Source organism: Elgaria multicarinata, chromosome 8 (assembly GCF_023053635.1).
Source record: "Elgaria multicarinata webbii isolate HBS135686 ecotype San Diego chromosome 8, rElgMul1.1.pri, whole genome shotgun sequence".
In the NCBI taxonomy this organism is placed as follows: domain Eukaryota; kingdom Metazoa; phylum Chordata; class Lepidosauria; order Squamata; family Anguidae; genus Elgaria; species Elgaria multicarinata.
The window spans coordinates 1,545,365-1,568,498 of NC_086178.1; the positions used below are offsets into that span (position 1 = coordinate 1,545,365).

The 23,134-nt window shown below is 53.0% G+C and overlaps 1 protein-coding gene across 2 annotated transcripts in view; it reads left to right on the plus strand.

Annotated features, from left to right (window-relative positions):
• Positions 1-23,134, plus strand: part of FGF12 (fibroblast growth factor 12) — a 271,217-nt gene that overhangs the window by 143,852 nt on the left and 104,231 nt on the right. Inside the window, exon 1 of one of the 2 annotated variants that reach the window (XM_063131733.1) lies at positions 17,185-17,390. The exons of the other annotated variant lie outside the window; for it this stretch is intronic. Coding sequence (XP_062987803.1) covers positions 17,192-17,390 — 199 coding nt within the window. The 5' untranslated portion in view covers positions 17,185-17,191. Of the gene's footprint in view, positions 1-17,184; positions 17,391-23,134 lie in introns of those variants that run through there. 2 annotated transcript variants of the gene reach the window in all.

The window sequence follows — 23,134 nt, forward strand, 5'->3', positions numbered from 1 at the left end:
ACGGCAGCTCAGTGGGAGAGCACCTGCTTGGCATAGAGGAATCCCTGCTATCGCCTGTCAAGGATCTCCAGTAAGAGGCATGGGAAAAACCACGGTCAAGTATCCAATAGAGTGGGGCTGGGAGGGCAGAGAGAAGCACAAGAGGCTTGCAAAATCATGCATAGAATGGGCAGGAGGATTTTTCTGTCTCTCGCTCTCATAATATGAGAACTGCGGCTTATCGATTGAAATTGGCAGGTAGGGGATTCAAGCGGACGGGCCTGGTGGGGGCTGTTCCACACAATAACTCAGCAGCCACGATCACAGAGGTGACTTATTTTCCCTTCCCACACCTACCGGTTGTGACCTGCCTAATTACCCTCCCTCACCTAGCACAGATTGCTGTCTTGACATCTGGACCCGGAGAGGCTGGCTGGCTGGCTGGGGTGGTTTGCAAACCCACCCACCCACTCCTGAAACCCACGGCTTGTTCTAGGATTGCTGGGTGGTTCATAAACACTTACGCTTACTCCAGTCAAGGAAGCTCGTAGTCTTGGCTTTATATTTGATTCCTTGCTAAGATCATCTTCTTTGCTCACCGCTCTGACCACGTTACTCCACTTCTGAAATCTCTTCATTGGCTTCCAATTCACCTCAGAATCCAATATAAACTTCTCCTGTTGACCTACAAAGCTTTTCACTGTCTAGCTCCTTCCTATCTCTCCTCTCTCATCTCACACTATTGCCCCGCTCGTGCTCTTCGCTCCTCTGATGCCATGTTTCTCGCCTGCCCAAGGGCCTCTACTTCCCTTGCTCGGCTTCGTCCATTTTCGTCTGCTGCCCCTTACGCCTGGAACGCTCTTCCAGAACATTTGAGAACTACAAGTTCAATCGCAGCTTTTAAAGCTCAGCTAAAAACTTTTCTTTTTCCTAAAGCTTTTAAAACTTGATTTTGATCTGACTTTTATACTGTTAGTTTTACTCTCCCCTGTGCCTGTTTGGTGCATTCTCTTCCCCTTCTTATTGTTTTATTATGATTTTATTGGAATGTAAGCCTATGCGGCAGGGTTTTGCTATTTTATTGTTTTACTCTGTACAGCGCCATGTACACTGATGGCGCTATATAAATAAATAAATAAATAAATAAATAAATAAATAAAATAATAATAAACCAGCCCAGCCAGCCAGCCTCACCTGGTCTGAACGTCACGACAACCTGTACCTGGTGAGGGTAACTATGCTAATTTGGTGGCTTGGACCCAGCGTCTCTCTCTCTCTCTCTCTCTCTCTCTCTCTCTCTCTCTCTCTGTGTGTGTGTATATAAGCAACTATGGCTTATTGTCCCTCCGTGATCATGCGACCCCGACCAGTGTTTACTTCAGACGGCACACAAGCCTTTGGCTCACCCCGCTAGCCCCCTAGCCCTTTTTGTGACTAAGCCTTCTTCCCTGGCCTGCATTCCCTCCTTCCTCTGCTGTGTCCTGTTTCTGTGTGGAAGACCCCTGGGGCAGGGGCCTGCAACACCTGTCCTTTGCAAAGTGCCAAGAATGGCGGTGGTGCCACCGTATGAAGAATGCATCATCCAAAAAGGAACCGGGCGCTCGTGGAGTTTGCCGCCCCTCGACATGGGAATGGCCCCCAGCTCAGAGGGCTTTAAAATCATCTTCCCCGGTCTGGTGCTCTCCAGTTGTTTTGGACTGCAACTGCCATCAATGGCCATGCTGGCTTGGAATGATGGGATTTGGAATCCCATACATCTAGAGGCTGTCAGGTTGAGGGAGGCATCTTTAAAAGGTAAAATCCAGGGAGGCGGAGAAGAGCTGCAGAGGACCTCCAGATCCGGAGGCAGTGGTGGTGCAGCGGCTCCAGGCGTGGCAGGGATGCAGCGCCAGCATTGCCTTATGAGCAGGGACACGGACGCCATCCGCCCCACCCCTCAGAATCTCCTCTGAGCTCAGCTGCAATCCTCCGTTTCCGAGGGGAGGGATTTCCCCAGCCACAAGGTATGGTTCCCTGTCGCAATGCAAAGCATTTTGTGATGGCTTGGAGTTGGCTGGAGCATTAAGGCTGCGCTAGACCTGGTTTGTTGACATGGAGTCACACCGCTGCCTGCGTTTGTGGTCTCTCCTTGGGGTCATGGCTATGGGGACCATCAGGGTGAGTGCCTGTGCTTCCAAACTGACCTCTCCAACCTTGCGAGGCGGTCTGCCTCTGGATACCGGGTGGACAGGGCTGCTCTTGCTGCTTCGTGCCTTGCTCAGGGGCTGATCTAGCCCAGTTCGGCTTCCATTCTTATGAATTTATTGATTTATTACTGCATTGATGTCCCGCCTATTTTCCTACAAGGAACCCAAGGCGCCGTACATCCTCCTATCCATTTTATCCTCACAACAAAACCTTGTGAGGTAGGTTGGACTAAGAGTTTTGTGACGGGCCCACCCAGTGGGTTTCCATGGCCTAGTAGGGACTAGAACCCGGATCTACCGACTTCCAGTCCAATGCTTTAGCCACTACACCACACTGCTAGTCAAAGTAGACAGCCTGAGGGCCTGACTTGGACAAGTCTGGCTGCAACCAGAACAAAATCAGTTTTTGAGAAGAGCGCGGCAGGATCAAAGAATCCCAAAGTAATCGTCTCACGAGAGAAAAGCTGGCCTAGGCAGACCGATTCCCCTGGGGAGCCGGTGCCTGGGGAGCCGTATTGATTTGGGTATTTCTCTGGATTCGGTGTTATGGGCCTGGAAGCACAGCTAGCCTGGCCTGAACCCAGTGAAGCCTCAGACCATTTGGTTTCTGAGTTGCTTAAATAAGGCTGCTTAGGAAGGTGCCCAGGATGTGCAGAAAGACCCAGTCCGGAGCAGGAAAGCGAGGCGCAGACTTTGCCTCTGGGTCAGGCGTTTCTGGTTTTGCTGTAACCATTTCCAGAGAGACAGCCGAGGTAATCTGTTGCAGCAAACGTAACGATGAGTCTTGGGGGCACTTTAAAGACTAACCAATTTATTCTGGCATAAGCTTCCATGGGCATTTCAAAGACAGAATATCAACACGAAATTGCTGAAGTGCGATTCATCAAGGGAGTCAATTCTGTTTTCTGTGGTTTGAACTAGGTCGTGTTTTTCTCTCACTCGGCGTGTGTTAATCTGCCAGCCATATCTGTTATCACCCAAGAACCTTTGTGATAATTATCACTGTCTGTACTTTTTGCTTTTCAGTTCCCTATGACCTCACTGTTTACAGTCTCACCCACCCCCGGCATATATAGAAGTCTGCCAATTTGAGGCTACTACTTCCAGGCATCGTTAAAAGGATGGGTTTTGTTACCGCAAGATGTAGTGAAGACTATAAAAGGGACTGAACAAATTCATGGGCTGTCTACTAGTCCTGATGTCTCTATGCTACCTCCAGTATAGAGGCAGAATGACTATGTACACCAGCTGCTGGGGAACATGGGTGGGAGGGTGCTGTTGCAGTTGCACTTCTGTTCCCCTTGAGGGTTTCCTGTGGGCAGCTGGACAGCCACTGTGTGGACAGAGTGCTACACTGGATGGACCTTTGGGCCGTTGCTAGACCAGGGGTTAGTGCGGTGCGAGGCCCATGCTCGTCCCTGTGCGTCCAGATGATGCACAGGGGATCCCGGCCTCAGCCAGGACTCAAGCCACCCTGGCACCGTGGTAACAGGAGCCGCTTGTAGCGCGGTTCTTCCCGTGGTCCCAGCCTCAGGTCAGGCTGAGGCCGGGACCGCGGGCGTGTGGACCGTTCCGCCGCTTTTCCCGGCTACTGCACTTACGCACAAGTAGCCGGGAAAAGCGGCGGACGAGTTGCAGCCCCCTGCCCTGATTCCCCCCCATGACTTCCCCTGCCCCCGATTCCCCCCCCCCACGACCTCCCCTGGCCTCCGATCCCTCCCTGTCCCCACGTGCATGACTCGCCACAGCCCCTTGTCCCCACCTGCTGTGTCCCGCTGCCGCCACTGTCCCCAGCCGGCTTTTCCTGTTGTCACCATGTCCGGCCTGCAGGACATGGTGATCCCTGTTCCCATGTCTGGCCTGTGATGCCGGCTCAGCAGGCATCACAGGCTGGACATGGCAACAACAGGAAAAGCCGGCTGGGGACAGTGGCGGCAGCGGGACAGGGTGGCTGGGGACATCGGTGGCAGCAGGACACAGCAGGTAGGGACGGGGGGGATCGGAGGCCAGGGGAAGTTGTGGGGGGGGAATCGGGGGCAGGGGAAGTCATGGGGGGGAATCAGGGCAGGGGGCAGGGTCCCTATTTTTTTTTAAAAAAAAACCCTTACCTTGGCCGTTGGTGCACTCCTGCGCATGCGGCCACTTTAACTGCAACAAAAATGGCAGACGTGCCGGGGCTTCCCTCGGCCCCGTCACGTCTCACATGTGGACAGGGCCTACAGGCCGCGCTACTTCTAGCACGGCTTGGCCCCTCCTCCTACACGGATTCTAAGGTAGGTCTAGCAAGGCCCTTGGTCTGATCCAGGGCGGCTCTTTTTATGTTCTGATGACCAGGAGAAAAACAGACTGGACTACTCTTGTGCTTTTAACAACAGCTGGGTGTTCCTTCATGAGCTAATGAAGATGTTTACATCATTACCACCCACTGTAGTTGTGTCCCGTGCTGTGTCTTCACCACCTCCTTGCTGGTGCCACCCTATGGGTGGTAGCGACTCCCAGCGAGTGTTTCTGCGGACATTTGGACTTTGTGCAACGAGGGGTGTGTGCGTACCCCCACCCTGATTGCACAATAGAATCATAGAAGAATCATAGAATGATTGGAAGGGGCCTACAAGGCCATCGAGTCCAACCCCCTGCTCAATGCAGGAATCCACCCTAAAGCATCCCTGACAGATGGTTGTCCAACTGCCTCTTGAAGGCCTCTAGTGTGGGAGAGCCCACAACCTCCCTAGGTCACTGGTTCCATTGTCGCAATGCTCTAACAGTCAGGAAATTTTTCCTGATGTCCAGCTGGAATCCGGCTTCCTTTAACTTGAGCCCGTTATTCCGTGTCCTGAACTCTGGGAGGATCGAGAGGAGATCCTGGCCCTCCTCTGTGTGACAACCTTTTAAGTATTTGAAGAGTGCTATCAGGTCTCCCCTCAATCTTCTCTTCTCCAGGCTAAACATGCCCAGTTCTTTCAGTCTCTCTCCATAGGGCTTTGTTTCTAGACCTCTGATCATCCTGGTTGCCCTCTTCTGAACACGCTCCAGCTTGTCTGCGTCCTTCTTGAATTGTGGAGCCCAGAACTGGACGCAATACTCTAGATGAGGCCTAACCAGGGCCGAATAGAGAGGAACCAGTACCTCACGTGATTTGGAAGCTATACTTCTATTCATGCAGCCCAAAATAGCATTTGCCTTTCTTGCAGCCCTATCGCACTGTGGGCTCATATTCAGCTTGCGATCTACAACAATTCCAAGATCCTTCTCATTTGTAGTATTGCTGAGCCAAGTATCCCCCATCTTGTAACTGTGCCTTTGGTTTCTATTTCCTAAATGTAGAACTTGGCATTTATCCCTAATAAATTTCATCCTGTTGTTTTCAGCCCCGCACTCCAGCCTATCAAGATCACTTTGAAGTTTGTTTCTGTCTTCCAATGTGTTTCTGTCTTCCAATGTGTTTCTGTCTTCCAATGTGGCCCCCTCTCCCCTTCTTCTGCCCTCTTTTGCCAGTTGAGTTTGTCCTCTGCGCTCTGCCCTCATCCGAGCTTTCTCTGAAACAGATTTTTGTGAAAATGAGATGCTTTGGGGAGGTTTATGAACCCAATTGGATTTCCTTGGAGGAAAATGAAGCCTGACAGTCTCATTCCCAGGCTGCTGAGATTGCCTTTCAGCCGGCCAAAGCTTCATTCCACAACACCTCTCTCTTTGATTTAGGTGATGAAAAGCCACTCAAGAGGAATAAACGCTTCTGCTGTTGTCAGGCAGAACCCTTTCCCCTCCGGCCTCTGAAAGGGCCTCGCACCCTACAAAGGTTGCACCTCTCCGGCCAGCCGGTCCCTTCTGCATTTTCCACAGTCATTGTTTTGGGTGCTGTTCGTTTTAAGATGGAGCCAAGCACCTTTCTGCATTAATCCTCTGCGGGCAGGTTGTTTTTTAAGGACCCAGCACCAGCTAATGAATGCCCTAGCGAGGGAAGGGCAAACTTTGTTTAAACGAGAGCGCCATGGCTGTTGAAGAACTCATTGTAATACAGCAGTGGAGAGTTGCATCAACTGGGCCTCCTTAGAATGAAACTGACCAGCCAGCTCAGTCACTCTGAGTGGGAAATCGTCCATTCTCTTCATACACATACCATTCATTTAAAAGCAAAGGAAGGAAAGGAAAGGAACCTCTCGTGCAAGCACTTGAGTCATTGCTGACTCCTAGAGGGATGCCTGCTTTCGCGGACGTTTTCTTGGCAGACTTTGTAGCGGGATGGTTTGCCATTGCCTTCCCCAGTCGTGGCTACCTTTCCCCCAGCTAGCTGGGTACTCCTTTTACCGACCTCGGAAGGATGGAAGGCTGAGTCGACCTGAGCCGGCTGCCTGAGAACCAGCTTCTGCTGGGATCGAACTCAGGCCGTGGGGAGAGTTTCGGCTGCAGTAACTGCCGCTTACCACTCTGTGCCACACGAGGCTCCTTTAAAAGCAAAAGGGATGTATAAAGCTGGGTGGGGGAGTGTAGAGAAGGGCAACTAAAATGATGAAGGGGCTGGAGCATCTCCCCTATGAGGGAAGGTTACATCCACTGGGATTGTTTAGCTTGGAAAAAAGGAGGCTGAGGGGGGAGACATGATAGAGTTGTACAAAATGATGCATAGTGTGTGGATCGGGCGACATTTTTCTTTCTCAAAATACTAGAACCCAAAGGGGTCATCCCATGAAGCTGATGGGTTGGAGATCCAGGACAACTAAGAGGAAGTACTTCTTCACACAGTGCATAGTTGAACTATGGAACTCACTACCACAGGATGTAGTGATGGCCACCGATTTGGATATCTTTAAAGGGGGTTAGATACATTCCTGGAGGAGGAGGCTATCAATAGCTACTGGTCCTGATGCCTCTATGCTACCTCCAGACTCAGTGACAGTTGCTGTGGAACATGGGTGGGAGGATGCTATTACACGTGTGTCATGCTTGTGGGCTTCCCATTGGAGCATCTGGTTGGCCGCTATGGGAACAGAATGCGTGTTTAGAGGAGGGCAACCAGGATGATCAGGGGTCTGGAAACAAAGCCCTATGAAGACAGAATGAAAGAACTGGGCATGTTTAGCCTGGAGAAGAGAAGATTGAGGGGAGACATGAAAGCACTCTTCAAATACTTAAAAGGTTGTCACACAGAGGAGGGCCAGGATCTCTTCTCCATCCTCCCAGAGTGCAGGACACGGAATAACGGGCTCAAGTTACAGGAAACCAGATTCCGGCTGGACATCAGGAAAAACTTCCTGACTGTTAGAGCAGTACGACAATGGAACCAATGACCTAGGGAGATTGTGGGCTCTCCCACACTCGAGGCCCTCAAGAGGCAGCTTTAGGGTGGATTCCTGCATTGAGCAGGGGGTTGGACTCGATGGCCTTGGAGGCCCCTTCCAACTCTGCTATGATTCTATGATTCTATGACTAGATGGAGCCTTGGTCTGACCCAGCATCAGGGCTCCTCTTATGCGCAGGTGATGAGTGCAGAACTCTCTCCTCGCACTTGTCTCCTTGCTGGGGTTTCAATAACAGAAGTAAGGCCTGCTTGTCCTTGGTTAGATGGTGCATGGGGGTGGGGTGGGGGAGCCATGGAGAGGGGGGGAAGGGTTCTGCGCTCCTTGCCTGTGTACCCCTTTGCTTTTAAAATAGGATCTTGCCACCACATCATAAAATAGCAGAGTTGGAAGGGACCTACAAGGCCATGGAGTCCAACGCCCTGCTCAATGCAGGAATCCACCCTAAAGCATCCCTGACAGGTGGTTGTCCAGCTGCCTCTTGAAAGCCTCTAGTGTGGGAGAGCCCACAACCTCCCTAGGTCACTGATTCCATTGTCGTACTGCTCTGACAGTCAGGAAGTTTGGCCCCCAAACAACTGGGTTCAAAGGGCTTTGAAGATCACCGCCACCGCCGCCTTTGCTAGGCCAGACTTGCTCCTGGTTTTGGGAGGCTGGCTGGTGTTGGCCTTGGGGCTTCTTTCTGCCTCAAGGATGTAAGCAGGACATGGAAGAGTTGGCTTTCAGGCCCAAAGCCTGTGGTGTGTCACAAAGCAGAACTTGCACAACCTCAGCTGTGTTGAGGTTAAAAAAGATGAAGAATTATGAATAGGTTTTCAAGGAGTCTGTTGTAAGACAGAAAGAGTGCAAGGGACTGAGTGGAATTTTAAGAAGGGCTTCGGTTTACGATTGAGCCTTGAGGAATGGCGATATTAATGGCCTTGGAGAGAATAGGCAAGGATTACTATGTTGTAGTGGGAGAGGCATAAATGCATTCTTTCTATTTTATTCAGAGAGCTGCTTCCTCAAAGTTTGGGACTGGTCGTGCATTTTGAATGAATATAAGGGTGCAACCCTGTGCGTGTTTAGACAGAAAATAGTCCCACCCCCACCATTGTAGGACTTCTTTCTGCCTAAACATGCATAGGGTTGCACCCTAAATATATTAATTTCCCCCCTTTCTATATAGGTGGCTCAAGGTAGTTGGGGGTGCAAGATTGGGGCAAGGAACTTCCCTGGATTTTTCACATGTGGAAACCCCAAAACCCAGGACCAATCTTTCATTTTGACCCTCTTAGGCCATAGCTAGTCCTAAGGTTTATCCCAGGATTGTCCTGGGGTCAAACCTGTTCATCTAGGTGACACACAGGGGATCCAGTGCTCAGGCAGGGGCGAACCCTGGGTGATCCCAGGATAAACCTTCGGTCTAGCTGTGGCCATAGTAGCCAAGGGAAGCTGCTTTGAGTTCCTTACCCCAATCCTGAATCCTCAACTACCTTGAACCACCTATATTGAAAGGGAACACATGTAATATATTTAGGGTTTAGTCCTATGCATGTTTAGACAGCCACCCAGGGCATGGTATGGGTTGTGGGACAATTTTCCGTCTAAACCTGCACAGGGCTGCACCCTGACAGTCATTCAGAATGCATGACCAGTCCCACACTTTGAAGAAGCAGCTCTCTGAATAAAATACAAAGAACGCATTCCTAAACGGCGGTGAGCATCCTTGTTGTACAATCGCCACCACTGTCACTGCCCCATCAATCCCAAACCACAGCTGAGGAAACTCCCATGGCTGGGAGGGAGTTAAAGTGCTGTCATTCCAGGGCTTACCCGTGTGCCTCTCTCAAAATCCTTCCACCCACGCCTAGAAACCAAGGAGTGCCGAAACATGATGAATTTTAATTATTTGGCTACATGCAGGAAGGGTCTGCCTCGCAGAGGATAAAATATTAATAAAATATAAAGCATCCGTCTTGTTTCTGCTTAATAAGCATCCTCGTCAATGCGGAAGACCGAGGGCCTTTGAGCGGTTCTAACAAGAGCTGGTTAAACTCTGGGTTTCCCTCTCAATGGCCAACCGAAGAGATGTGGGCTGGATGCTGGGCTGGGGGAGGAGGAGGAGGATTGCCAGCCATGATGGGGCGGAAGGGGAAGCCGCCTTTATTCATTCACAGCTGCGGCCGTTTATTTTTAAAGCGATGTTGAATTTTAAACCCTCCTCCAGGCTTGTGGTGTGTTTTTAGAGCAGCTGTGCGAACGTTTTCTGTGCCGGCGATCGGAAGACTCCGTGCCCCACTCCCCCGTGCAGAAGCAATGTAGAATGGGGGTCAGACCCAGCAGCCAGTAATGGTCTTGATATGAAGACCTTCAGTCTACCAGGAAAGGACCCTTCCTCTAATAACCCTACGGAATTTTAAAATGGAGATTCCGAAAAGGATTTTGCTCCGGCTAGAACAGGGCCCACACTGAACACGATGGGAGGTGGAATCACAACACACCTGCAGGGCACCAGGTTGAGGAAGGCTGATTTGGGGGTGTGCGTGTCCCAGTTCACACATCCCATGCTAGCAGAAGTATTTTAAAACCGGAGCAAACTGCTAGTCAGTGCAGGTCTTATACTTGAGCCACGAACACAGGAGCAGCAAAACCAAGCTCACAGCGATTCATAGCCTGACCATTGCTTAAAGGTGTAAATGCAGAGGAAGGGCATAGTGGATCAGTTCAGGAAAGATGGCTTGCGAGGGTCAGATCCTGTACATCCGCTGGTCGCATGGCATGCACGTCCTCCACACAAGGTTGAGGGAGCAGGGTGAGGCCAGCATGTAGATCGCTGCATGTGAACACGTGGCAAACCTTCACGCTGCACACCTATCGGTTTTATTCACAGCAGCATTTTCCACGTAGTTGTTTAATCTGCTGCTTATTGTATTCTTCCCTTTTGTTTTTAATTAAGTGGGCTGTAAGCCGCCTTGGACATCCATTATATAATGCAGAAACACAGGATATAAGGATTTTGAAACGAGAACATGTGGAGCAGACCTCACCTGCTGCCTGTGGGGGTCTCCACAACCAATGTCCCCTCCCCGCTCCCAATGATTTGTGGTCTTTCTTTTCCTGGGTGAGCAGGAATTCTCGTCACCACAGACTGGATGCTGGGGAAAGTTGGGTGGTCACCCCACCCCACCCCACCCCCAGTCTTAAAGTGGATGGCTTTATGGCTGCAAGAAAGGCAAATGCTATTTTGGGCTGCGTTAATAGAAGTATAGCTTCCAAATCATGTGAGGTACTGGTTCCTCTCTATTCGGCCCTGGTTAGGCCTCATCTAGAGTATTGCGTCCAGTTCTGGGCTCCACAATTCAAGAAGGACGCAGACAAGCTGGAGCGTGTTCAGAGGAGGGCAACCAGGATGATCAGGGGTCTGGAAACAAAGCCCTATGAAGAGAGACTGAAAGAACTGGGCATGTTTAGCCTGGAGAAGAGAAGATTGAGGGGAGACATGAGAGCACTCTTCAAATACTTGAAAGGTTGTCACACAGAGGAGGGCCAGGATCTCTTCTCGATCCTCCCAGAATGCAAGACTCAGAATAACGGGCTCAAGTTAAAGGAAGCCAGATTCCGGCTGGACATCAGGAAAATCTTCCTGACTGTTAGAGCAGTACGACAATGGAAGCAGTTGCCTGGTGAGGTTGTGGGCTCTCCCACACTAGAGGCCTTCAAGTGGCAGCTGGACAACCCTCTGTCAGGGATGCTTTAGGGTGGATTCCTGCATTGAGCAGGGGGTTGGACTCGATGGCCTTTTAGGCCCCTTCCAACTCTGCTGTTCTGATTCTATGCCCATAGTATGCTTCATCTACTTGGCACTGGGCGTTTCTCTCTCTCTCTCTCTCCATGACAAGTTAATGAGGCTATAGTCTTTCTTCTTCACTCTATAGCCAGCGCATAACTTGACTCACTTTCTCGAGTCGTCTGGAGTGGCTTGCTTTGCAGCTGGTTTTCTACACAGCATTCTCTCTCAGCAGTTTGGCTTAGATCGGGGTGGTGGGGTGATCGCCTTGTATGGCATGGAGGGCTACATGATTTTCAGTTTCTCCCACCTTTGTGGCACACACACATGCTTCTGTGCTCCCTCTGGACTGTGGCTATTCACTTGCCCTCCTCTTCCACTCCTCGCTCCTCCTTTCATTCTTTGCACTGTGCTCTATCATATGGTGTCACAGGCTGCATTATTTGTCGTCAGGCAACGTTACCCCGTGGAGAGAAAGATCTAAGAAGTGACACCACCGTTGCTTTTATTGATTAGGAAACTGAAATCTGATACAAACTCGGCTGTGATTTGGAGAAGTGAGAGCAACAGCCGAACACAACGGCAGTGCCCAAAGCTGCATGTCTGAGGTCTCTCCATCCTCACCCAGCTCCATCGTACAGATGCACACATCAGCATCAGCAGCAGGCCTTCAGGCTGCATGTGTGAATGAGCACACGGTGCTGTCTTATAGTTTCAGACAGGGCTGGGCAAAGCTGGTAATAGGGCCCAGGCTAGATAGGAAATGTAGGCCCCATTTCAAACTGCTCATTAAGTATATTTAATCAGTTCTAACTACAAATGAACTAGAACGATATATAAAAAAGGTAATGGCAAGCACTTTTATTCAAGATGTATATAAGACATCACTTCTTCACATTTAGAAATGCTTTACGTGCTTTTCTTTGGGCAAATTCATCAACAGCAGCAGAAAAATCAAGCAACTTTGCCCAGGGGGACTCGGAGTAGCCCCCCCCTCAAAATCATAGGCCCATGCCAACTGACTGTTAGAGCAGTACGACAATGGAACCATTTACCTAGGGAGGTTGTGGGCTCTCCCACTCTAGAGGCCTTCAAGAGGCAGCTGGACAACCATCTGTCAGGGATGTTTTAGGGTGGATTCCTGCATTGAGCAGGGGGTTGGACTCGATGGCCTTGTAGGCTCCTCCCAACTCTGCTGTTCTATGATTCTAAGCCAGATTCCAGCTGGACATCAGGAAAAACTTCCTGACTGTTAGAGCAGTACGACAATGGAACCAGTTACCTAGGGAGGTTGTGGGCTCTCCCACCCTAGAGGCCTTCGAGAGGCAGCTGGACATGCTTCTGTTGGGGATGCTTTAGGGTGGATTCCTGCATTGGGCAGGGGGTTGGACTCAATGGCCTTGTAGGCCCCTTCCAACTCTGCTGTTCTATGATTCTAAGCCAGATTCCAGCTGGACATCAGGAAAAACTTCCTGATTGTTAGAGCAGTACCACAATGGAACCGGTTACCTAGGGAGGTTGTGGGCTCTCCCACACTAGAGGCCTTCAAGAGGCAGCTGGACAGCCATCTCTCAGGGATGCTTTAGGGTGGATTCCTGCATTGAGCCTGGGGTTGGACTCGATGGCCTTGTAGGCCCCTTCCAACTCTACTATTATATGATTCTATGAACTCCCCCCCCCCTGCCCAGCCCTGGTTTCAGACCTTTGGAGCTGATTAAGATTTCAGTATCCCAACTGATAAAAGCAACTTTTGCAGGCGAGCACTTTTGCATTCATGCGGTTTGTGGGTTTCCCGTCAGCCACTGTGGGAACAGAATGCTGGATTAGATGGACGCGTGGTGTGCTGTAGCACCAGGGCTCTTCCTATGTTCTTATGAGCACTTATAGACCAGCACTGTCTATTCTCACAGGCAGCCACTTCCCAGGGTCTCAGAAGAGAGACATTTTTGCCAGCTCTATCCTTTTAATGGGCAGTGCCAGGGACTGAGTCTATGGCCAGTTCTACACTAAGCAGGATATGACACTTTGAAAATGGTTTGAAAACTATATTGGGAGTGTGTCCTGTGTCCCAACAGTTGTCACTACTGTTACAAAACGTTTTAAAGCAGATCCTGCCCCAGCTTCTTCTGAATATAAGGCCCAGGAGTTGCTTGTAAATTTCTCCCCCCCCCCTTTTTTTTTTTTTTTTGCCTACCTGTGACTCGCAGGACCACTTTACATATTATGTTTTCCCTGCACGGAAATAGAATTCCCAAAATGAATGAGAAGTAACTCCTATCTGCTGAACCCTGACTATTCAAAGCTCGCCCAAGCACAGCCTTACCAGGTTCAGCCTTTGGTGGACCTCCCGGGGAATCGTAGGCCGTATGCACCGTGGCTGCTTCGTTGGTGTTCAGCTGACATAATTGACGTGACGGTCTTGGCTGATCTTCAACGCTGTGGTGGAAACGGAGACTTTGGGATGCCGTCTGAACATCCCTACGTCAGGGTGGTCACTGGCTAATAGTCTATCCAGGAGATGTTCTAGTAGGAGCAGGAAATGTCTCTCTAGCTTTTGGGATGGGAAGCCCATCAGATCTTGGGGAGCAACACTAAAGATGCTATTTTCCTGTTTTGGTCATATTTACAAACACACCAGCAGAGCATATGACGGTGGGAGAAAGGGCTGCACACCTGTTACTCACTGGGAATTAGGGGTGTGCACGGACCCCCCCGATCCTCTTCGCACCCGATCCGCTGTTGTGGCCTAGTCTTTCTGTTTGAGTCCTCGGGCTCAGTTGAAGCAGCCGCAGGACCGTGGACGGATGCAGGTGAGACCCCCCTCCTCCTTACCTGGCTCTGCCGCTGTCACCGCATGGGCGGTGACAGTGGCAGAGCCAGGGAAACCCCCCTCCCTCCTCTCCCTTACTTGCATCCGTCCGCGGTCCCGCAGCTGCTTCAACTGAGCCCAAGGACTCAAACAGGAAGACTAGGCCGCGGATGCAGGTAAGACCCCCCTGCCCCTTACCTGGCTCTGCCGCCGTCGCTGCATGGGCGGGAGCGACAGCGGCAGGGCCAAGTAAAACCCCCCTTACCTTTTTTGCGGAGCTCCGGATTGAGGCGAAGGATCCGCTTTCACCTCGATCTGCTCCGCAACGCTCCGCGGATCCCCCGATCCTCTTCGCCTCCGCCTTAAGAGGAGGCGAAGCCCCCCCACAATCCGCTCCTGCTTCTCCGGTCCGAGGAGTAGCAGAGCACATCCCTACTGGGAATGTGCACATCCTTTTTCTAGGAGTGTTTTTGTCTCCCACAAGCTCCGCTTGTCTATTTGTAAGTGAAGCAAATATGGAAACAGCGTCTTACGTCTCTCATCCAAAGGAAGCGAAAGCCTGCAATTTTACCCTTGGAACTTCCCATTGCTTAGGAAGCACGGAGCAATATTCCCATTTGAGAGATGGTCGGATGGGGCTTTCGGTCTCTGGTAGCATTCTCCAAACTGCTAGTTAGGTTCCACCATGGGGTTCCAGGCATGGCTGATCTAAGGCAGTTTGCCACCCCTTGCAGCTATGCCAGGGCACGCCTGCCCCCAAGTTGCAGAAGACGCTAGAACACATGGCTGTGATGTGGCACTCAGGTGAGCAGTGCGCATCACGGTGTTTTCTCACATACAGCTCTCATGCTGGCCTGACCCTCCTTCTCTCTGTTGTCTCCAACGCTGCTGCAAATTAGAGTGCAGGTTCCCCGGGGCCATCTCTCTCTCTCTCTGTCTTTTGATTACGTTGCTTGGTGTACTCTGTAAAGCAGCATACGCGTACATTTAAACACAACAATCAAGTGCCCGGACTTCCTGTGAGGACCACCTGTGAGAACCATAGAACCCTTGCACTGGATGAGTCCCAGGTGGACTTGTGGCCCTCAGCTTCGTTCTGTGTGGCTGTCAACAGCAGCACCCAGCAGCTGCAGGCCCACTGTTGCTCTCTGGACGGACGGACAGACCCTCTGGGAATGGCTTCTCCTTCCCCTTCGTGTGGAAGGACCAGGGTAGCACAGAGCAAGAAAGAGCAATGCCATGCTGCATTTGCTGCCCCACTTCTGGCCCTGCCTTTGCTCACTCCCAGCTACCTGCCCCATCTGACATTTCCTGTGAGTCAAGGGGCCTTCTTCATAGGGAAAAGTTTCCCCATCCCTGATCTAGATTGAGCCCTTTTGCTTTGGAATCAAAGCCAGGTTTGCGAATTTCTTTTGGTAGAACCCTTTCAGCATTTCCACCAGCAGAACTTGCTCTCTGCAAGCCAGTTCCACTGGGGGATCCCTTATGTTGTGTGAATGTGTTAGCCCTGAGGCGTGATCTAAGGCTCCCCTCCCAACCCCCCCCCCCCGCCCCCAGGAATGACACAACAGTCTTTCTCTAATCCTTTTTGATTTACAAAGTTAAACTTGTGGTTTGGCTTCATTTGAATGTTCATTTCAAGGTTCTAACGGCTTGGGTGCCTTTTGTCCCCAGTGAGTCTTAATTCTAGACCCCCACCCCCATGTCCTGCTTTTGACACAAGGGAGAGGGGGCAGCCTCTGGTCTTTATGGCCGTTTGGCTCCCAGCGGCCAAATCTGCGGTGCTCTAGCGGGGGGGAGGGCTCACCGGTGGCTGGCATCCCTGCCCCTGACTCCCTGCTCTGAGGGGCTGTCTCAGGTGCAGAGCTATGGGCATTCTGCACATGCTCAGAGAAGGGCTGTGTTCTTCTTTTCTCCCCGAGGTTCTAAGCGCATGGCGAAAGAGGTTCCGGGGCTGAAAGCCAGCCCTCGCCGCTGCTGTGCCCCGGTGAGCTCTCGAATCGGCTGTTCCCGCAGTGTTCGCTGGCTCTCGGCCTCTCTCGCTGCCCGGGCGAGTCTCTCATCCACACCTCGGTCACGTAGGATTGCGTAGAAGCGGGGAGGGAGGGAGGCGAGGCTGCCGGCGGGCGGGCGGGCTGGCGGGGGCTCGGAGGAGGCTGCCATTCTGCCCGCGCCGCCCGCCGCGGATCGGGACCCCAGCGCCCTCCCCTGCCAGTCCCTGGGGGTGGGAGCGAGGGCGGCGGCGGCGGCTGGGCGGCCCCCGAGTGGCGGGAGCGCCGCGGGCTCCGCCGCCCGGCCGCTGCGCTGGCTCGGCGGGGCGGAGGCCGGCGCGGGACGATGCGGCCGCCGCTGCGGGGCGGGGGCAGCAGCGGCGCCGGCCGCCAGGTAGCAGCAGCCACCGCCGCCGCCGCCGCGCCACCGGCGCGGGAGAGGAAGAGGCGGCGGCGAAGGGGGGCGGGCGCGTGAGAGAGCCCGCCTTCGCCCCCCCTCCCGCAACCCGCGAGAAGCCAGACGGCGCCGCCTTCGCCTTCGGAGCGGCCGGCGACGAGCGCGGGGAGAGGTGCGGAGGGGCGATGCGCGGGGCTCGGCCGGCGCCTCCGCGGCCCCGCAGCGCGGCCATGCAGCCCGGCCGGGCCGCCCGGGACCTGCCTCGCCCGAGCCGGGGGCCGCCGGCGCCCTCGCCCCCTGCCGCCGCCCCGTCGGAGCGCGCCGCGCGCTGGTGATGCGCCGCCCAGCGCCGCCGGCGCGCGCGGGGGGAGCGTGAGGCCGGAGCCCCCTGGGCCCCCGGGCCGCTCTTGGCACCCCCGCCCGGAGTCCCTCGGCTGCGCCCGTCCCTTCGCGCAAAGACGCCGCCTCGCCCTGGACGCGGCTGCGGAGCTGGGCGAGCACCGGGGCCAGCGCGGACTTCGCCCGGCTCGTCGGCGCGTCTCCGGCCGCCCCCTGCACCGTTCCCCCCGTGGGATCCACCGGGGGGGGGCAGACGCGTCTTTTCCCCCCAGCCTCTGGGCTGGGGGGGGGGGGAGGTGAAGCGCGCCTGCCCAGCCGGGCCTCGGGGCTTCCGCCGCCTGCTGCACCCATGGGGGGCCGTCGAGGGACCGACGAGGGCTAGCTCGGGCGGCCCGTGACTGCTGCTCCCGCCGCCCCCGGTCCGGCCATGGCCGCGGCCATCGCCAGCTCGCTGATCCGGCAGAAGCGGCAGGCGCGCGAGTCCAACAGCGACCGCGTGTCCGCCTCCAAGCGCCGCTCCAGCCCCAGCAAGGACGGCCGCTCCCTTTGCGAGAGGCACGTGCTGAGCGTCTTCAGCAAAGTGCGCTTCTGCAGCGGCCGGAAGACCCACGTCCGGCGGAGACCAGGTCAGTCGCGGCGGGGGGGAGGGCATCAGGTCCGTGCCAGGGGCTCTGGGCATGCACAGAGTGCTTCCCCACACCCCCGTGGGGCTTAATATCACCATAACATGGTGGACCATCTAGCTCGTCCTCGCTGTGGCCTAGGCGTGTGGGGCGGGGGGGGGGGGGAACCCGGCTGTTTGCTGCCTCTCCTCGTGAGCAGTTGGCAATCGGGGTAATGTGCCTCTGAGCCTGGAGGTTCTGTTGGTCAGTTGGGATGGGAACCACGACCAGACCTATTCTCCCCCTCCGCCTCCATATGGTTTTGTCTACTCAATAGCTTCTACCTATGTGAAGAGAAAGAGCCCCGTGGATGGTGCAGATCCAGGTGCGTCCATCCAGCCCAGGTTCCTGTTTCCAACAGGGTTCAGCCAAAGGCCTCCAGTTTGCCCAGAACAGCTTCTGTTGCTTGCCTCCACCGCCCTGCAAATGGCATTCAGAGGTATTCTGCCCCTGAACATGGAGGTTCTGTGTAGCTCACAGCTGTGGATCCATTCTTCTGTGACATGCTGAGTCTTTTTAATACTGCAACATAGGTCATTATAAAGTGTCCCTGAGCATGTGTTGAGTGCCAATGAGGAACTTCGCTGTGCCCACTCCCCCAGTCTGGATTTAGGAGGCAGGTTTTTCAGGTCAGAGGCTGTGGTTTTGGGGAGTTTGTTTTCAGTGCTAGGAGATGGCTTTGGAGCATTTGAGGCATCAAAGATGGCAAGAGTTCTCCTGGGTATGAGCAGAATGCTTTCCTATGAGTGACGAGTAGCCCTAGGCAGGAGCCACAGGCGCTTAGGTCAGGGGATCAGGGAGGCCTGTGGATGTTGTGTTGTGATGCGCATGGACCTGAGTTGAGATCTTTCACCCGTTCCCAGGCACAGCATTGAGTGGAGGGTTGGACTGGATGGCCTTATAGGCACCTTCCAACTTTACTATTCTATGTTTCTCACGTGACATGTTTTCACTGAACTTACAGGAGATTTCAAGTGCGTATCCTCAAAAGCCATACATTTGAATGCAACAAAGATGTCTTTATATGTGTGTGGCGCAGGTATGCTGATGACTTGTTGTGGCGCCATGTTAGGTGTACAGTCTGTGGTGAACTCTTGGGGAATGTGTGAAGCCACCAATGAGTTTGGCTCCGGAATCTAACTTCAGTGTCAGGACTTGTGCATATACAAGACCATGGTTACAAAGCAATTGCGCTGCTTCCGGGACTCATGAAAACGTTTCCCCTTTTCTTCCTCCCTCCCCCCCCACCAAATATCTGAAATGTGTTAAGGTGGGTCTTTCAGCCAATTTTGCCAGGTGTTAATTGCTCAGTCACCAACACTTCCCATTTTAGCAATGTACACCTGCCTGGAGGATTTATCGGCTGACATGGGAGCAAGACGGCACTCATTCCAAGCCCCAGATCTTTCTGGTAATTTGCACTCCAGCCTGCTGCAGGTTTACTTGGAAGTAAATTTGCAGCAAATTTCAGCAGTATTGCAGCCAGGACTGTGAGTGAGATGAATGGATAGGACTTTCCCAGCTTGGTGGTGGTGGTGTGGGGAATAAGCAGCAACCGAGTCCTCTAGGATCAATGCCCAACTCAGTCTGACTCACTGGGTGGCCTTGGTCACGTCACTCGATCCCCATCTCTAAAATGGGCATATTCCGTTCCCAGGGCTTCTCCGTCCTGACACAGTTCTGAGAAACTTGTAATGTAGAACATGCTGGATTGTATCTAATGGTGTCCCTCTCGTTCTGCCCCCTCCCCCAGCAGCTCCCTTTGTGCCTCCCCCTCCCTCCCCGAAATCTGCTCCAGAATGTTGGGGAACCCTCTGAAGCAGATGTTGGGTACGTGTTCGGGGTGGGTGGGGGGAGGAAGGTCAGGGAGAGGAGAGCAAGGCGAAGTCCTGTTGTGGGAGTGGAGGTCTGCTTGCGTGACGGTTGTGTGAAGACCACTGCATATTCTTAAAAGGGTTGCATGGATTGATGGTTTCTGCCCATTTTTATTTCACGTTGATTGATCCAGAATAATTGCCACCCCTGTTTCTGTGCTTGCAATTACAACAAGGTTCAGAATGGTCAATTCACAATAAACCCGGTATATATTCTCCGTGAGCCCCTGCCAAAGGAAGTGAGGGAGGTGGCTACCAGGAGCAGGGCCTTCTCTGCTGTGGCACCCTGGCTGTGGAATGAGCTCCCTAAGGAGGTTCGTTTGGCACCTACATTATATGCCTTTAGACGCCAGGTGAAGACCTTTTTATTCTCCCAGCATTTTAACAGTCTATAAATAAATTTTAACTTGGTGTTTTAAATTTGTAATTTTGCATTGCTGCTGTTTTGATCGTGTTGAGCTTTTATATTGTATTTTATATTATGGTTTTATACTGTTGTTTTATACTTTGAATGTTTTTAATTTTTGTGAACCGCCCAGAGAGCTCCGGCTATTGGACGGTATAGAAATAAATATTTTGAAGGTTTGGGAGGCGTGATCCACCACTCCTTTGCCATTCTTTCGGTTGCCTCTGCACACATGTTCCAGCTTCACAGGCCCACATAACAGCCGTTCTCCTGTACAGCTTGGAATATTGACTCCTTGTCCAAATAGGCTTTGAGGGGAGCAAAATCTATCTCCTTGGAACGATCCTGTTGACGACTACAAAGATTTGGGTCAAGTGTTTTGGGGTGGGGAAAACGCAGCCATCTCGAGGTGATCCGTAATGACAGACAGAGGTCATCTTGTGTGCTCTGAGCCACAGCAAACTCCCCCGGGGGCCTTGAGCCAGGGGTCTTTCCCCAAACCTTGCAGCCTGTGAAAGTAACTGGCGATGAAGGAGGTTGAACCGGGGGCACTTTGCATGCCAAGCAGGTGCTCAGCTCTTGAGCTCTTGGCTTGCATGGGGGGGGGCCTCAGGATGTTCTCATAACCCCCCCCCCACTCCCCCCCCACTGTCCATGGAAATCCATTCCTGGGATTTCCATGGCTAACAGCACTGATTCCAATCTGGGATGAAATCTCTCCTAACCTCTGCCCCCCCCCTCCATTTTTATGAATAAAGAGGGTCAAAGCTATCAGCGTGCATCTTTCCTTGGTCTCAGGTGCGTTGAGGGGAGGGGCGAGAGATTGGTTACTCCACACATGCTCTGGTCTGGAGCTGAGCATCCCAGGCCACAGCTAGACCTAAGGTTTATCCCTGGATTGTCCAGGGGTCAAACCTGTTCATCTAGGTCAGCCTTCCTCAACCTGGGGCGCTCCGGATGTGTTGGACTACAACTCCCAGAATGCCCCAGGCTGGGGCATTCTGGGAGATGCAGTCCAACACATCCGGAGCGCCCCAGGTTGAGGAAGGCTGATCTAGGTGACACACAGGGGATCCAGTGCTCAGGCAGAGGCGAACCCTGGATGATCCCAGGATAAACCTAAGGTCTAGCTGTGGCCCCAGTCACGTTCCTGGCTTAAGGCTGCACTCTTGCTGCGTGACCCCAGCTTTGTGGTGTCTCAAGCGGCTATCACAGGTGGCTATCACAGGTAGCTAACCCACTGGACTGCTTCTAGGCACTTCTCCCAGCCCACTCAGCCCCATCGTCTTTTACATTCCAGGTTTCAGATTTTTACAGAGCAAACTGCCTGGAGCCGGACAGCCGGTTCAAGGGTTCTTAGATACTTTAAACCCCAGAAAAAACTGTTTAGCAGGGCTAGCTCACAGGGCTGACTTTATGGGATTTTGGCCGTATCAACATCCGTTGGGCATTTCTCCTGCCAGACCCTGAATGGGTGGGTGCTCCCGGGATGCCTCCTTGGGATTGTGCCTGCTGGCACCGAGGGCTCGCTGCCTGTCCTGTCCCAGCACCGTCAAGGCCTCAGCTCTGTGAACTGGTCCAGATGAAAACCCACCCCCAGGCAAAGGAGATGCCGAGGAAGTCAATGGAGAGTCTCCCAGCTGCGTCTCTCATTCTGATGGAGCAGTGAGCAGCCAGAGGGTGGGGGCACAGCAGGCTCTGGGCCTCAATTCAGCCTTGAAAACACGTCTTGTTCAGAGTGAGCGAAGCCTGAGCAGGTGAATCATAGAATCGTAGAATAGTAGAGTTGGAAGGGGCCTACAAGGCCATCGAGTCCAACCCCCTGCTCAGTGCAGGAATCCACCCTAAAGCATCCCTGACAGAGGGTTGTCCAGCTGCCTCTTGAATGCCTCTAGGGTGGGAGAGCCCACCACCTCCCTAGGGAACTGGTTCCATTGTCGTACTGCTCTAACCGTCAGGAAGTTTTTCCTGATGTCCAGCCGGAATCTGGCTTCCTGTCACTTGAAGTTTCACTTGTGCTGCGTCTAAAAGCTCCTTCACAGGGGCAGCACCAGCGGTGAGAGGCACTTAATGAAACACTCTTGCTTTGTGGCAGTCAGGCAGCATGTGCCCGCAGTGCCTGTGCAGAGTGCGCATCTGTTCCTCACCTATTACGCATTTTACAGGAAATCCATGCTCCCGCACTGGAAAAACTCTATGAACCTATCACTTCCGCAAGCATCCCACGGCCCGTCATTGCTTGCTTCCCCGTGAAACGCACCTCGCCTTTCCCTGCAGGGCTGAGGTCCTGGCTGGATTCTCTTGGCAGTGGGTGGGCCTTTGCTTGCTGCAGGCGGTCTCTCCCCCACTTCTTCCCCACACACTTTCCAAAGGATGGCTGGCATGCAGCTTTGAGAGGCAAAGGGCTTCTCTCCTGTCAGCCATCCTCCCTCAGCCACAGGCAGAAGCAGCAGTCCGCCATGTGAGGAAGATATTTTCTCTCTCCAGATCCTTTGCCTGGTGTGGACAGAGTTTCGGCTTGGAAGGAGACTCCACCTTCTGTGCTTTTGTGTTTGGGGAGTGGGGTGGGTATTATGTGATATTAGGCCGTATGCAGGGGGTGTTTGGGTCAACGCTCCGGATCAGACCTAGTCCCATCTAGTTCAGTATCCTCTGTGGGTGCTCCTCCCCCTGGCCAGTGCCCCTGGCTCCATCGGGATTTTCTGTAGCATGTAGCTTGGCTTCCTTCCTTAAGCTCTCTGTCGTTCTTACCTGCACAAGCTCCTTCTGCAGCATTCGAGCGTTTTGCTTGTGGCATAACTCTACGCACGCACGCACGCACACACACACACTCCTTTGTGGTCCCCCTGGTATGAGCACTTGCGTGCATGACCCAAATTCTCTTCCGGGGAACATGGATACCGGAATATTTTCCTCTGCAGCCACTGGGCATTTTCTGTCCCCTGTATTCTTGTGGAAGTGGTGTGTGGTTCCTCCATGAGAAACTGTCACTCTGCAGATCTCTGGGAAACAAGGTGGCCAAACTGGGTTTTTCCTTCTTCTTAATTATTAAAGTAACGACAACAGCGGCATACCCTGGAAGGATTCCTGGCAGCGATGGCTCGCGTTTAGCGTTTTGTCCACCCCACCCTGCTGTAGATAAAGATTGTCTCTTTTTTTGGTAGCAAGCTCTTCATTTTCTTTGTTGTGACGTGGAAGTCAATACATCCTGGGTCAGTTAAAAAGGTGGCCCAATTGATCACACCATTGTCACACAGAGGAGGGCCAGGATCTCTTCTCGATCCTCCCAGAGTGCAGGACACGGAATAACGGGCCCAAGTTAATGGAAGCCAGATTCCAGCTGGACATCAGGAAAAACTTCCTGACTGATAGAGCAGTACGACGGTGGAATCAGTGACCTAGGGAGGTTGTGGGCTCTCCCACAATAG